Source organism: Mobula birostris, chromosome 2 (assembly GCF_030028105.1).
Source record: "Mobula birostris isolate sMobBir1 chromosome 2, sMobBir1.hap1, whole genome shotgun sequence".
Classification (NCBI taxonomy): Eukaryota; Metazoa; Chordata; class Chondrichthyes; order Myliobatiformes; family Myliobatidae; genus Mobula; species Mobula birostris.
This window is the reverse complement of record NC_092371.1, coordinates 186,973,961-186,989,296: the sequence shown is the minus strand read 5'-3', so window position 1 is coordinate 186,989,296 and position 15,336 is coordinate 186,973,961. Positions and strand designations below refer to the sequence as shown.

Here is a 15,336-nt window from a genome sequence, read left to right as displayed (position 1 = left end):
GGGCATTCCCTTTTCTCATTGTTACCATCAGGTAGGAGGTACAGAAGCCTGAAGGCACACACTCAGCGATTCAGGAACAGCTTCTTCCCCTCTGCCATCTGATTCCTAAATGGACATCGAACACTCGGACACTACCCCACTTTTTTTTAATATACAGTATTTCTGTTTTTTTGCACGTTTTTAAAAAAATCTATTTAATATATGTATACAGTATTAATTTACTTGTTTATTATTACTTATTTTCTCTTCTAGATTATGTATTCCATTGAACTGCTGCTGCTAAGTTAGCAGATTTCACTTCACATGCCGGTGACAATAAACCTGATTCTGATTTGTTGATTGAGGAAAAGGAAAATTGCATCACATCAGGCCAGCAAGGAATAAGGATTAAAGTCATTTAACAAAATGAAAGTGACATCAAGTTAAATGCTTTTGTGCCTCTTGCAGGGTATTTAAACAAATGTGTAACTGCTGGTCTGTCGCTAACAGAGAGAATTGTGGCTGAAGAGAGCACTCACAGGAATCAGGTTGCAATTGTAACTATCACCGTAGCTAGCACATGAAGCCGAAACTCGAATACATGAAGTTATCTCTCAGTTCCCCGCCACAGCCACCAATTAGTCCAACTCTACATCTTCCACTATCCCCACCCTATCTGCCCTATTGGGTAAGTGAGCTGATCTGTACATAGGTTCAGTATCGGCTAGAAACCGAGAACAAGATATCATTTTTATTTTCGATTTCGGATTCCGAGGAAATGAAACCTTGGTCGCTCAACGCGATTGGCGGACGTCACTAGCCTTACGAATCATATCGCTATTAATATGCTTCGTCCAGAGTTGAAGTAAACTGCTGGCGGCGAGGGAAAACATAGCGATCAGCAACACTCGGAGAACGAAGTAAAACAGCAAATATGTACGTGGCGGTTATTTGCATTAAATTACTGTTGCAAGCTTGCCTCCATAAGGTGGGCGAAGTGTCACGATGGGCGATGAAGCTCATAGCATTATGCAAATTTGGGATCGGTGAGATGGGACGGGAAAAAATGAAAAGGAGCAGCGAGAAGAGCGGAGAGCGTGCAAACATCCCTCTCAGTGTCAATTACCACTTCACCCGTCAGTGCAACTACAAATGCGGCTTCTGTTTTCACACCGCCAAAACATCGTTTGTGCTGCCTCTGGAGGAAGCCAAAAGGGGACTGAACTTGCTGAAAACAGCTGGTAAGCAACAGCAGAAATAGAGACAGCGACATGCGCTACAACTTGATTCAGTTTGATCTGCAAACTATTGTATACAGTATATCGAAGTCCGGTGGTTGAGCAATGCACCTCTGATTAAAAATAGCCTAAGGAACTTTGTTTTTCCTATTTGTATTGTGTCATTACTACTTGATGTCAAGTAGAAATGTTTATTGGATATGAACGAATGATGTGTAAAACTAGGTGTGTTAAAGTTACAATAACGGGCGGAAATTCAGCACAGCAATGCACAGTTGAGTTCAAATAGTGTTAAAATCATGGCGAGCGTGGAAGTAAAGGTAGGATGGTGTCAGGTGAGGTTTTGATTGACTGCTTGACCAGAGAAAATGAGCTGTTAGTTCGCGAGCAAGTATATAAGATTAGATAGAGCAGGACGCAGTACAGTTCAAAATTGTGCTCACAATGATCAGTGTGCCAAGAAATAGGTCCGGTCCTGAAATAATGGGGGTTTGCTCGTACGATCTCACTCCCCGCTACAAACTCAGGGTTAATAAGCTAGCATCGCATTTACTGCAAAAAAGGGGGAAAACTTTGTTGTACTGAAATTAGAACATAGAAAATCTACAGCAGTCTACAGGCCCTTCGGCCCATAATGTTGTGCTGACCATGTAACCTACTCTAGAAACTGCCTAGAATTTCCCTACCGCATAGCCCCCTATTTTTCTAAGCTCCATGTACCTACCTAAGAGTCCCTTAAAAGACCCTATTGTATCCGCCTCCACCACCTTCACTGGCAGTGCATTCCATGCACCCACCACTCTCTGTGTGAAAAATGTCCTCTGACATCCCCCTTGTACCTACTACCAAGCACCTTAAAACTATGCCCCCTCGTGTTAGCATTTCAGCCCCGGGGGAAAAGCCTCTGGCTATCCACATGGTCAATGCCTTGTACACCTCTGTCAGGTCACCTCTCGTCCTCTGTTGCTCCAAGGAGAAAAGGCCAAGTTCACTCAACCTATTCTCATAAGGTATGCTCTCCAATCCAGGCAACATCCTTGTAAATCTCCTCTGCACTCTCTCTTTACCATCCACATCCTTCCTGTAATGAGATGAGCAGAACTGAACACTGTAATCCAAGTGGAGTCTAACTAAAGTCATATTGTTTTTAATCTGGATCCCATCCAACATCTTACAAAAATGATATTTTCTGAGCTAATTCTTTTGAAGTGCCCGACTGTCGGTCGCACAGGTAAGTGCTTACTGATGGCAACCTTAGTATTGTTTCAGATGACTGCATTCACTTTGATGTTTATGTATTCTAACCATATCGGTTTATTTATCTATTCTGTGCAACAAAGGCTGGCAGGGCAACACTGATATTTTTGCCATCTACTTGGTTCATATAATTTGATTTTTAATCATGTTTTTCTCTTGTCCAGGTATGGAAAAAGTAAATTTTTCAGGAGGAGAACCTTTTCTACACGATGGTGGGGAGTTCCTAGGAAAGCTGGTGCGGTATTGTAAACAGAAACTCAACCTGCCCAGTGTCAGCATTGTTAGTAACGGGAGCCGAATCACAGAGAGATGGTTTAAAAACTATGGTAATTTCTTTATTGCCCCTACAAACTAGGACAGTTGGGACATAGTTGACATTCTAAAACAAAACACTTAAATAAAGTACAAGGACATATACTGTTCTAATAAGACATATGATAAATATACTTTAGGATGTTGAATAAAGGCATCTAGAATACCAATGTTTTGTAACCAAGGTAAACAGAGATTTATTTGTTGAGATACAGCATGGAATAGATGGCTTTGTTGCCAAGTCTGCAGATGACATAAAGATTGGTGGAGGGGCGGGTAGTGTTGAGGAAACAGGTAGGCTTCAGAAGAACTTAGATTAGGAGAATGGGCAGTAAAGTGGCAAATGACATACAATGTTGGAAATTGCACGGTCATGTACTTTGGTAGTAGAAATGAATGTGCGGACAGGGAGAAAATCCAGGAATCTAAGATGCAGAGGGTCTTGAGGGTCCTTGTGCAGATCACCCTGAAGGTTAACTTGGAGGTAGAGTCAGTGGTGAGGAAGGCAAATGCCACGTTAGCATTCATTTCAAGAGGTCTAGAATACAAGAGCAAGGATGTGATGCTGAGGCTTTATAAGGCACTTGTGAGGCCTTACCTTGAGTATTGAGAACAGTTTTGGGCCCCTCACATTAGAAAAGATGTGCTGGTATTGGAGAGGGTCCAGAGGAGGTTCTCAAGGATGATTCCAAGAATGAAAGGGTTATCACACGAGGAATGTTTGATGGCTCTGGGTCTGTATTCGCTGGAATTCAGAAGGATGAGGGGGGATCTCATTGAAACCTTTCAAATGTTAAAAGGCTTAGACAGAGTAGATGTGGAAAGGATGTTTCCCATGGTGGGAGAGTCTAGGACAAGAGGGCACAGCCTCAGGATAGAAGGGTGCCCTTTCAAAACAGAGATGCGGAGAAATTTCTTTAGCCAAAGGGTGGCGAACTTGAGGAATTTGTTGCCACATGCGGCTGTGGAGGCTAGGTCATGGGGTGTATTGAAGGCAGAGTTTGATTAGATATGACATCAAAGGCTACAGGGAGAAGGCCGGGAACTGGGGTTGAGGAGAAGATAGAAAAATAGATCAGCCATGATTGAATGGCGGAGCAGACTTGATGGGCCAGATGGCCTAATCCTGCTCCTATGTCTTACGGTCTTATGGAACATGCCCTTCCGGCCCTTCAAGCCACGTTGCCCAGCAATCCCCCATTTAATCCTAGCCTAATCATGGGACAATTTACAATGACCAATTAACTATCAACCAGTTCATCTCTGGACAGTGGGAGGAAATCCATGCGGTCATGGGGAGAATGTACAAACTCCTTATATGCAGCGGTGGGAATTGATCCCCATTCACCTTTACTGTAAAGTGCTGTGTTAACCACTACACTACATGGCTGCCCATTGACATGTTTAGATTTTACCTCTCTATAACATCAATATGAAGTACCTGAATTGTGCCTGTCACTCTGTTGGGAATTGCAATTGCTAAATGTCTATTGCATGTTAAATTTGTGCATATTATATTGTGACAATTAGTCTTTATTAGATGAACTCCTGGGCATAAATGGCACCAAAGAGTCACAAATGCCATTCTATTCTAAACTTACAGTCTTCAGAAAAGTGATTCAATGCAAATATTTGTCAAATAGATACCAACCTTGTATAAGGCAAAGAATAAGATGAGGCCACCCTAAGGGTGGAGGAGCAACACTTTATATATTGTCTGGGTAGCCTCCAACCTGATTGCATGAATATCTCTTTCACCTTCCAGTTAAAAAAAAAAATCACTTCCCCTCCACTCTTCTATTCCCCCTCTGGTCTGTTACGTCTTCTCACCTGCCAATCACCTCCCCATGAGTTCCCTCCTCTTTGTCTTTCTCCTATAGTCCACTCTTCTCTCTAATCAGATTCTTTTCTTTCTAGCCTATTACCTTTCCCACCCACCTAGCTTCACCTATCACTTTCTAGCAATCCTTCTTCCCCTTCCCCCACCTTTTTATTCTGGCTTTTTCCCGCTTTCTTTCCAGTCCTGAAGAAGGACCTTGGGCCGAAATGTTGATTGTTTATTCATTTCCATGGATGCTGCCTGACTTGCTGAGTTCCTCTGGCATTTTGTGTGTGTTTCTTTACTGAATTCTTTTAACTCAACCCTTTGAACTACTGTTTGATTTCATACTTCCTTCGATTACACTTGCCAAGCAGAAATGAAGTAAGTTGTACAAGATGTGCCAATCAGCTCTTCCAACCGGCAAACCTTAAAGCACAATATATATCATCAGAACAACACACACAAAATGCTGGAGGAACTCAACTGGCCAAGCATAATCTATGGAAATGAATAAACAGTTGTTCTTTCCAACTGGAAAGGAAAGAGAACGATCCCGGCATCCTCTTAAAGGGGTCTGTACGTCCACCCCGTAGAATGCATGGGTTTTCTCTGGGTGTTCCAGTTTCCTCCCAGAGACCAAAGATGTACTCTTTAGGTTAATTGGTCAATGTAAATTTTCTCGTGATTAGGTTAGGGTTTAATTGGTTGTTGCCGAGTGATGCTGCTTGAAGGGCCTGTATCTTTATATAAATATGATGCCTGAATAAGAAGGTGCAGGGAGGAGTAGTACAAGCTAGAGGTGATAGGTGAAGTCAGGTGGGTGGGGTAGGAGGGATGAAATAAGAAACCGGGAGATAATAAATGGAAAAGGTGAAGGGCTGGAGAAGAAGGAATCTGATAGAAGGGCTGAGTGGACCATGGGACAAAGGGAAGAAGGAGGAGCAACAGGGGGAGATGATAGGTGAGAAGAAGAGGGAAGGGGGGCAGTGTTGAGAAATGAAGAGGTAAGGGGAAGAGGGGAAAATTACTAGAAGTTGGAAAAATTAATGTTCATGCCATCAGGTTGGAGGCTACCTAGATGGAATATAAAGTCTTGCTCCTCCAACTTGAGAGTGGTCACTTTGTGGCAGAAGAGGAGGGCATGGACGGTCATGACAGAATGGGAATGGCGATTGGAATTGAAATTGTTGGCCACTGAGGAATCTTACTTTTTGAGGATGGAGCAAAATGGTCCCTCAATCTACATTGGGCCTCACCCATGTAGAGGAGTATGTGACGGGAGCACCCAATACAGTAGATCCCCATGAAATTTGCAGGTGAAATGTTGCCTCATCTGGAAGGACTATTTAAGACCCTGAATGGAGGTGAGGGAGGAGGTGAATGGGAAGGTGTAGTACTTCTGCTGCCTGAAGGAATAAGTGTCAGGGGATGGATTAGTGGGGAGGAATGAATGGACAAAGGAATTATGGAGGGAGTGATTCCTGGTAAAAGCAGAGAGTGAGGGAGAGGTAAAGATGTATTTGGTGGTAGGGTCTTGTTGAAGTTGGTGCAAGTTGTGGAGAATGGTGATATGGATGTGAAGGCTCATGGGATGGTAGGTGAGGACAAAAGGAACCCTATCCCTTTTAAAGTGGTATGAAGATGGGGTGAGCATGGAAGTCCAGGGAATGGAGACGATGGGCAGTAACAATAGTGGAGGAAGGAAAACACCGTTGTATGGAGACGGAGGACATATTTGAAGACCTGGGAAGGAAAGTCTCATCCTGGGAACAGATGTTGCAGAGATGAAGAGACTAAGTGGAGGGACAGGCATTTTTACAGGAGTTAGAGCGGGAGACAGGATAGCCCATGACCACCTTGACTATACCTCTTCCCACTCTGTCTTCTGTAAAAATGCCATTTCCTTTTCAAGCAAAAACAATTACTGCTATTTTCTAGTTTTAAAAAGTAATGCTGAAGAATAACATTATATCAAATGTTTGTTGTTTACAGGTGAGGATTTGGACATTTTGGCTATTTCATGTGACAGTTTTGATGAAGAAACCAATCAACTTATTGGTCGTGGGCAGGGGAAGAAAAATCACATTGAGAACCTCTACAAGATCAGAAAGTGGTGCAAAGATTACAAAGTGGCTTTCAAAATCAATTCTGTCATTAACAGATTCAATATTGAAGAAGATATGACAGAACAAATCAGGAGTCTGGATCCAATCAGGTGGAAGGTAATTCAAATAATTTCTATTTGAATTGCAAACCTTAACACTTAAGAAAATGGACAGAATTTGACCATGGTGGGAGGTGGTTGTAGGAAGTGGCATTGTAATTTGGGGTCACTTTAAAATTACCAAGTTAAAGTGCAGGCAATGCTACTTGTTGAAATGGACCAAATATTTTGATAAATTTGGAGCCTCTTGCTATCACTTTCTTAAGAGTATTTAGTGATGGGGAATTAATGTGAGCCTTGCCGGCAATGCTCAAATCCAAAAAATAAGAACAGATTAAAAATAAAATATGCGTAACAAGTCTTTCACTCTCCCTTCCAGTTTGGAATATCAATCTAGCACGGCACTCCCCCACCCCCCACCTCTGCTTTATACTTTGGTGTGAAGTGGGGCTTGGTGCTTAGTTGACACACTGTTTCACTGGGGCAGTGTTCATGCTAGCAGGATGACACAAATACTGTTTATACAATTATGTATTAATACATCACAATGTGCAGCATTATCACTTACCTGAGGACCTCAATAGTACAAATGAAATAGTATATCTCGTGGCTCTGGGAAGACTGTGGAATTTAAGAAGACCTAACAAAGAGAGGAAGTTAATGACTTTTTTTTTATTGCAACTGGTTGTAGAAGAAAAGAATAAAAGCAGCTTAAGATGGTTCATGTCTTAGAGTCCAGAATTGAATCTTCATGCTCTATGAATGTGTTTATTAAATGTGTAGTTTATTTAGACGATCTTTGGAGAATGAAGTAGAACTATTGTGGAATATTGTGTGAAGATCTGGTCACCATACTATAGGAAGACTGCAATTAAGCTGGGGGGTGGGGGTGTGGGTGCAGAAGAGATTCACAAGCTTGTTTCCAGAACTGACCGGCTTGAATTATGAGATATTGGATCAGCTGGGCAATTTTCCCCTGGACTGAAGGATGCTGAGGGGTAACCTTATACAGCTTTATAAAGTTGTGATTGATTACAGTCTTTTTCCAAAGATAGAGGAATCTAAAGCTGGAAGAATAGATTTAAGCTTTTCCACACAAAGGGTGTTGGGGCTATATGGAATGAGCTGCCAAAGAAGATGGTAGAGGCAAGAACAATTACAGCATGTAAAGGACATTTGGACAGGTACATTGACAGGAAATTGACTTGAGTTACTGTAAAGGCAAGCAAATAGGTCTGGTGCAGAAAGACACCTTTATTGGAATGCAATAGTAGGGTCTACAGTCCTGTTTTCATGCTGTATGTCTATGACTCAATTTACAATTATTACAACAAGCAAGAATAATACTTAGGAGCAGGAAAGTTTGCCTTCTGCATTTAATAAGATTATCTGTCCTGTCTTTGTCTGCTTTGTTTCACTCCTTGCTTATCAAGTCTCTACTTTCAAAGACTCTGTTTCCACTGTACTTTGAGGGAGAAAAATCCAAACACCTCAAGGTCTCTGAGAAAAAAAGAAGCACCTCACGTGTTAAGTGAATGATTTCCTTAGTTTCAGATGGCGGCATCTGTCTGAATTCTTCAGTAAGATGAAATATCCTCTCCACGTACATAAATGTGAAGAGAATCGAAGATGTTTCAATTAAATCACCTTTCATTCTTTGAATTTCAGATAAAACTCATCCTCTTAAACCTCTATTCAGAGGACTGATTTCTAGCAGTAGTAATGTCCTTGTTTTGTGTTTCAGTCTAATTCCAGACTAATACTATGCTTTGGAATTATTGAATTGGCTTTATTACTTACATCCTTCATATACACGAGGAGTAAAAATCTTTGTTACATCTCCATCTAAATGTGCAAAATGCAATTTATAGTAAATAATATGTATAACAGGATAGTCAATATAACGTAGAAATACAGTTGTGTCAGCATGAGTTAAGCGTCTGATGGCCTGGTGGAAGAAGCTGTCCCAGAGCCTTTTGGTCCTGGCTTTTATGCTGCTGTACTGTTTTCCGGATGGTAGCAGCTGGAACAGTTTGTGATTGGGGTGACTCAGGTCTCCAGTGATCCTTCAGGCTCTTTTTACACACCTGTCTTTGTAAATGTCCTGAATAGTGTGAAGTTCACATCTACAGATGCACTGGACTGTTCGCACCACTCTCTGCAGAGTCCTGTGATTGAAGGAAGTACAGTTCCCATACCAGGCAATGATGCAGCCAGTCAGCATGCTCTCAGTTGTGCCCTTATAGAAAGTTCTTAGGATCTGGGGGCCCACACCAAACTTTTTCAACTGTCTGAGGTGAAAGAGGTGCTGTGATGCCTTCTTCACCACGTGGTTGGTATGTACAGAGCACATGAGATCCTTGGTGGGCAGGGGAAGCAGAATTACAATTAAAATATTGAACTGTATTTAGATGTTGGAATGAATTGCTGGTTTACAGAATTTGAAGTGAAATGGCATAAGCAGGGTTATGTCAGAAAATTCTTTAGTCACCAGTGATGGTCAAGGAATGTGCAGATGATGAATGAATAACTTGTTCTGTTGGGCCCAGTGGCTATAATCTGAGGGTAATACTGTAGCTCATTTCATTAGGCGTTTGAGGAGAATTGGTATGGCATCAAAGACACTCACAAGTTTCTACAGAGGTACTATGGAGAGCATTCTAACTAGCCATCACAGTCTGGTATGGAGGGGCCACTGCACAGGATCAGAAGAAGCTGAAAACCTAGCCAGCTTAATCATGGGCACTAGCCTCCTCAGCATCCAGAATACCTTTAAAAGGTCCTGTCCTGACGAAGGGTCTCGGCCTGAAACGTCGACTGTACCTCTTCCTAGAGATGCTGGCTGGCCTGCTGCATTCACCAGCAACTTTGATGTTTGTTACCTTTGAAAGGTAATGCCTCAAAAAGGCAGAATCCATCATTAAGCACCCTCTCGTCCAGGATATGCCCTCTTCTGATTGCTACCATTGCACACTCAACATTTTAGGAACATCTGCTTCCTCTCTGCCATCAGATTTCTGAATGGACAATGAGCCCATGAACACTACCTCAGTATTTTCTCCTCTCTTTTTGTGCTACTTACTTATTTTGTTTTGTACTTGTACTTATTACTGTAATTTATAGTTTATATTACAATGTATTGCAATGTCCTGCTGCTGCAAAACAACAAATTTCGCAACAGTTTCTGATTCTGATTTTGGTTTCATCTAGAAACATGTTACAGATATTTATCAGGGAATATACTTCATCACTGAAGTTAAAAGAATGAAAATATGTGGAAGGCATTTTTCTCCCTCAAATCCATTCAACTCAGGTTGAATGTAAGACATTCCGTGCAACTTAATGTTAACTTGCAATTAGTGGGTAGTGTTATTTAGAGAGGCAATTTGAATGCAGGTAATGACAAAGCATAACATTGTAGGTAACCAGGAACATGCCCTGGATGATTTATTTGCCCAGTTAGGTTTGTAGCAATGTATACAACATAATAGATTAACTTATTTTATTTAATACAGGTATTTCAGTGCTTATTGATTGATGGAGAGAATGCTGGAGAAGATGCTTTAAGACATGCAGAGACATTTGTAATCGACAATGAAGACTTCCAGAGGTTCCTGGATCGACATAAGGATGTCAAATGCCTTGTCCCCGAATCCAATGAGAAGGTAAGATGTACAGTGGAAAACACAGAACTGAAACTATCCTATGAGTACCGCAATTATTATATAATTACATACTTCTGTGATAGTTTGGATTCTGTTTCTTTCCCTTATGTCACTCAGCTTTTCTGATCTCATTAGCTTGCTGTATATTCTGTTAAAATGAATATTTTCAGGACCTTTGCTATCACAGTTTAAAATTTTTTTCTGCACTACTGCAAGATACTGATGGATCTACTGCAAATATCACGGTTGTAGACACATCTAATCTAATCTAATTTGGGTCTCCACTATGTTGACAATAAAATATAATTTGATGTCTGATGATGCCTTTTGTGATTTCAAAGGAAAGTTAATCCCCTCCAATTATTCCTACTCAAAATGACAAAGATTCACTGAAAATTCAGATATATTCTTAGTGTTCCATAATACGCAACTACCAAGGGGACTACTGTTATAGTGTAGACTTAAGTAAGACCGAAAAATTATGTTATGCCCTTTTTCTAGCTTTAATTACCTACTGGCTATTCAACTGCTGTCGTCTCAATATTAAGAACATTCCTATATAAATAGCATAATCTTAGATTTATCTGTATCTCCTCAATACTTGTTGCTTTGCTTTGATTTAGTTTTAATATTTATTCATAGAAGTGATTAAAAAATAACTGTTAAATAACATAGATTTTGTTCTCTCCAGATGCGAGATTCCTACCTCATCCTTGATGAATATGTAAGTAGTGCTTTATTACAATTACAATGCCCTCCCATCTAGTTCCCTCTATTATATATTGTGTAAAATCATCCTAGTCATTTCTCAGTACTATTACAATGGAATTTTTAGGCAATAAGATCAGTTTTACATTATGGGAAATTCTTAGTGATATTATGTGCAGTATTTCATTCTATAATGTATTAATTATAAGTGGAAAACTTCCTAGAAGTTGTTCTTTTTGCCATTTGAATTTATATTTAACAATTTAAGGAGTGACAGGAAACACTGGTACTTTTCATAGTCATAGTCATACTTTATTGATCCCGGGGGAAATTGGTTTTCGTTACAGTTGCACCATAAATAATAAATAGTAATAGAGCCATAAATAGTTAAATAGTAATATGTAAATTATGCCAGTAAATTATGAAATAAGTCCAGCACCAGCCTATTGGCTCAGGGTGTCTGACCCTCCAAAGGAGGAGTTGTAAAGTTTGATGGCCACAGGCAGGAATGACTTCCTATGACGCTCTGTGCTGCATCTCGGTGGAATGAGTCTCTGGCTGAATGTACTCCTGTGCCCACCCAGTACATTATGTAGTGGATGGGAGACACTGACCAAGAAGGCATGCAACTTAGACAGCATCCTCTTTTCAGACACCACCGTGAGAGAGTCCAGTTCCATCCCCACAACATCACTGGCCTTACGAATGAGTTTGTTGATTCTGTTGGTGTCTGCTACCCTCAGCCTGCTGCCCCAGCACACAACAGCAAACATGATCGCACTGGCCACCACAGACTCGTAGAACATCCTCAGCATTGTCCAGCATGTTTTGTGTATGTTTTAAAATATGTTTCCAATTGATATAGATGGGGGTTTGTTTGGCTGCATCTTTGTTTTTACATTCTTATGCTCTAACTTACCAACATCACAATGAAGCTTAATTATGTTTATGAATGAGAACATGGGAGTCCTGAAGTGCTCTGTTGTCAGATTTTGCACGGATTCCAGCGGTACAGATGAGCTTTTATGCTCAGGAATCTGCTCTAAGGCTCTCTGCCAGGAGAAACCTACGGGAGTATCTGTCAGCCCATTCTTATCATTGGTAGTTTAAGGGTAGGGAAGAAGAGGCACAAGTACAAAACTTTTCTGTAGATATGAAAATATATTACTTTAAAGAAGTTTAAGATAACATTTTTATTTTCTAAGATAACTTTTAAAATTCATTTGTACTCTCTTTTAAATATTTCTGATTATGAGTAATATTCAGAAAAATTAAAATCCCTTATATGGCTTTGACAGCTGGCAAAACGCATGTCTTAACTAGCAGTCAGAAGCTTTTCAGAGGAGTTTTGTGAGCAAACTTTGGCCTGGTCTATCTTAAAACTGAAATTCAGAGGGATTAGAGGGAAATGCAGGCAAGGTATGAATGTAGATAGGTATTTTGGTTGGTATGCACAAATTGGATTAAAGGGTCTGTTCCCATGCTATGAAACTATGAATTTATTAATTTTATGAATTACATGATTCACTTAAGGGAAGATCCAATCATCTATCTGACAAATAATGCATGCTAATAGGAATTTTATTTTCATGCTTTTACTCAGTTATTTTCTGAATGTTCTGTTAATATTTTTCAGATGCGCTTCCTAGATTGCACACAAGGTAGAAAAGATCCATCCAAATCCATCCTTGATGTCGGTGTCGAGAATGCTATTAAATTTAGTGGGTTTGATGAAAAGATGTTTTTTAAACGTGGAGGGAAGTACAAATGGAGTAAAGCAGATATGCGGCTGGAATGGTAACTGTTGGCTGCTCTTTCAGCCTTGCTCACATGAACAGAACAGTATTCACAGCTCAGCTGTATTTTATGCCTTTAATAGTTAAACTTTTGTGTACATAAAATCTCCAAGCAGATTTTCAGTAATGTAAGTGAAGAGCTGAATGTATGAAAATGGAGCAAAACCAAAAACTGCAAGATGAACTCTAAATTTTTAGATTGAATTTCGTATACAGTACAGCAGACAAATTTACTGGAAAATAATACAGATTTTTATTCAGAACAGAAAGTTATAAATTTCTTTAGGCTGGTTAGCTTCTGAGAGGCTCCAGTACTGATTTTATGGGTTGCCTTGCTCCTTTCCCCTCTCAGACCAGGCAAGGTATGGTCCCAACAGCAGGTCAAATTCAGACCTGGAAGCAAGTCCACCTGCTTCTTACCTTCAGGATTGGCTTACTCATCATAACCATCACACCCAACGTATTTCTTTCTCTGTAATGGTGGTTGAAACCTGATTCTGTGTGTGGATGATTGATCCCTCCTTTTGTCTGTACGGTCCACCACATCCTTCACATTTCTTTGCAGTAGGCCATTAAAACGAGTAAGGTTTAATGTGTGTGAGAGAGAGAGTGAGGGAGTGAGAGTTTAGTACTCAATACTGATAGCTCAGGCCAAAATGTTGCAGTAGAGGTTTATATGTGTACTACACAACTTCTGTAAAATTGCAATTTGAACAAGGTATTAAGCATAAGATTGTTATGAAACTTTGATATGTTTTGCAATATTTCTTGCAATGCTTTTATGTTGCAAGTTTTTAAATTGTTTATATTACAAAGTAATTTAAAATCCATGCTCTGACCTTTACTTCTCACCATCATTGAACCACAAGAATATATTCAAAGAACATTTATTTTTTGAATGTTTTGTATTACTATTGTACTTAAAATATGTATAGATCAACATGGACATGTCATGATATGCACCAGCTACTAAATTGAAGGATGAATTTCTGTGTTAATCACATTAGTTTTCACACTGATATTGTTTCATTGCTATTGTTATTGTAATCTGTTCATTGACAATATGGTGCTTCTTATAATCCACATTTCATTTCGCTGTGATATAAATTAAAAAAAAACCTTTTGGTCCCCTCACTTACATATTTATCTTTCTGCTATAATTTTGCTCCCTTTCCCAATTACTTTTGTACTTTAGTCCTGTACTTCTCTCTAATTTTTGTAAAAAAAACCTTTCCTTTCTCTTGCTCTAACCAACCCTTTCCATTACTTAGCATTTGATAAACATATTCCTTTATGTATTTCTGTATCGTGTCCCGCATATCTTATTCTCTGTTACCCATTTCATCACTTTAACAAGAACATCCCAATCTAAATGATCCTTCACACAAACAAACTTTGAGGATATGTGCAATTAAACCACAATGATAGAGGTTATTCTCATAGATCAGAAACATTTCAATTTCAAAAGAATGTTAAGTTGATGTATTTTAGTGTTTCATCGTAAAATGCATCCACATATCTCAAACAATCTCTGTAAATCACTGACGTTCCATATCCTATGCTATATAGATTGTATAATTGTCTAATTCTTAACAGGAACCGTTCTTAACAGAAACAAAAAAATATTTCGTGCTTTAGATGGAATTTACACAAACTTGTAAACTAGCTTTCACACAATAAGGTTGATAAAGTACTTCATATGAACAATGTCATACAGGACATAATAGAATGTGATTTTAAGGAACATCTTAAATGGAAGAACCATAATGACAGATCTTCAGAGTTTGCACCCTGAAGGTATAACTGTCAATTGAGGAATGACAGAAGCCAGCTGTGTGCAGAAAGCCAGAGGTGGAAGAGCACTAGGATCCCCCGAGGGTTGTAGGTCCAGAGAAGATGACAGAGATAAGGAAAAGAGCACAGTCAAAAGTCTGAAAATTGCTGTACTGGATGCCAAAGTGCATCATGAATATAGTGGTGATAACTGAACAGAATTTGGTGCGAGTTAGAATATTAATATTGCTTGTAACTATTGTAAAGTATACCTTTTGCTTTGTTCAGGACTCGATGTATTCAATTTATATTTCTGTAAATAAAATATATATTTTGTATCAAAGTGAATTAATGTTAATAAAGTGATAAAATCCGTGGTGCCTACATGGTATTCAATACCTTTTAGGGGAAATTTATTGAGAAGCAATACTACTCCTTTAGTTAATATTAAACAGATCTTCACCATTATTTTTACATAATCTCTGGATTACTCCCAGTGCCACGTGCTAGTTGGAATATGATTATGGCTGAGAATCTAGTGCAGGGGGCAGGGTTTCAGATTTCTCGATTATTGGAATCTCTTCTAGGGGAAAGTATGACCTATAAAAAAAGGGACATGTTA

General features: G+C 39.5%; 1 protein-coding gene across 1 annotated transcript; it reads left to right on the top strand.

Moving 5' to 3' along the window:
- The first annotated feature begins 867 nt into the window (after positions 1-867).
- On the top strand, positions 868-15,088 carry rsad2 (radical S-adenosyl methionine domain containing 2). The gene is made up of 6 exons (XM_072278480.1): positions 868-1,220; positions 2,639-2,800; positions 6,601-6,830; positions 10,288-10,437; positions 11,129-11,161; positions 12,782-15,088. Exons 1-6 carry the CDS (start codon positions 914-916, stop codon positions 12,944-12,946), a joined length of 1,047 nt encoding a protein of 348 aa, XP_072134581.1. The 5' UTR covers positions 868-913; the 3' UTR covers positions 12,947-15,088.
- Positions 15,089-15,336: the final 248 nt, after the last annotated feature.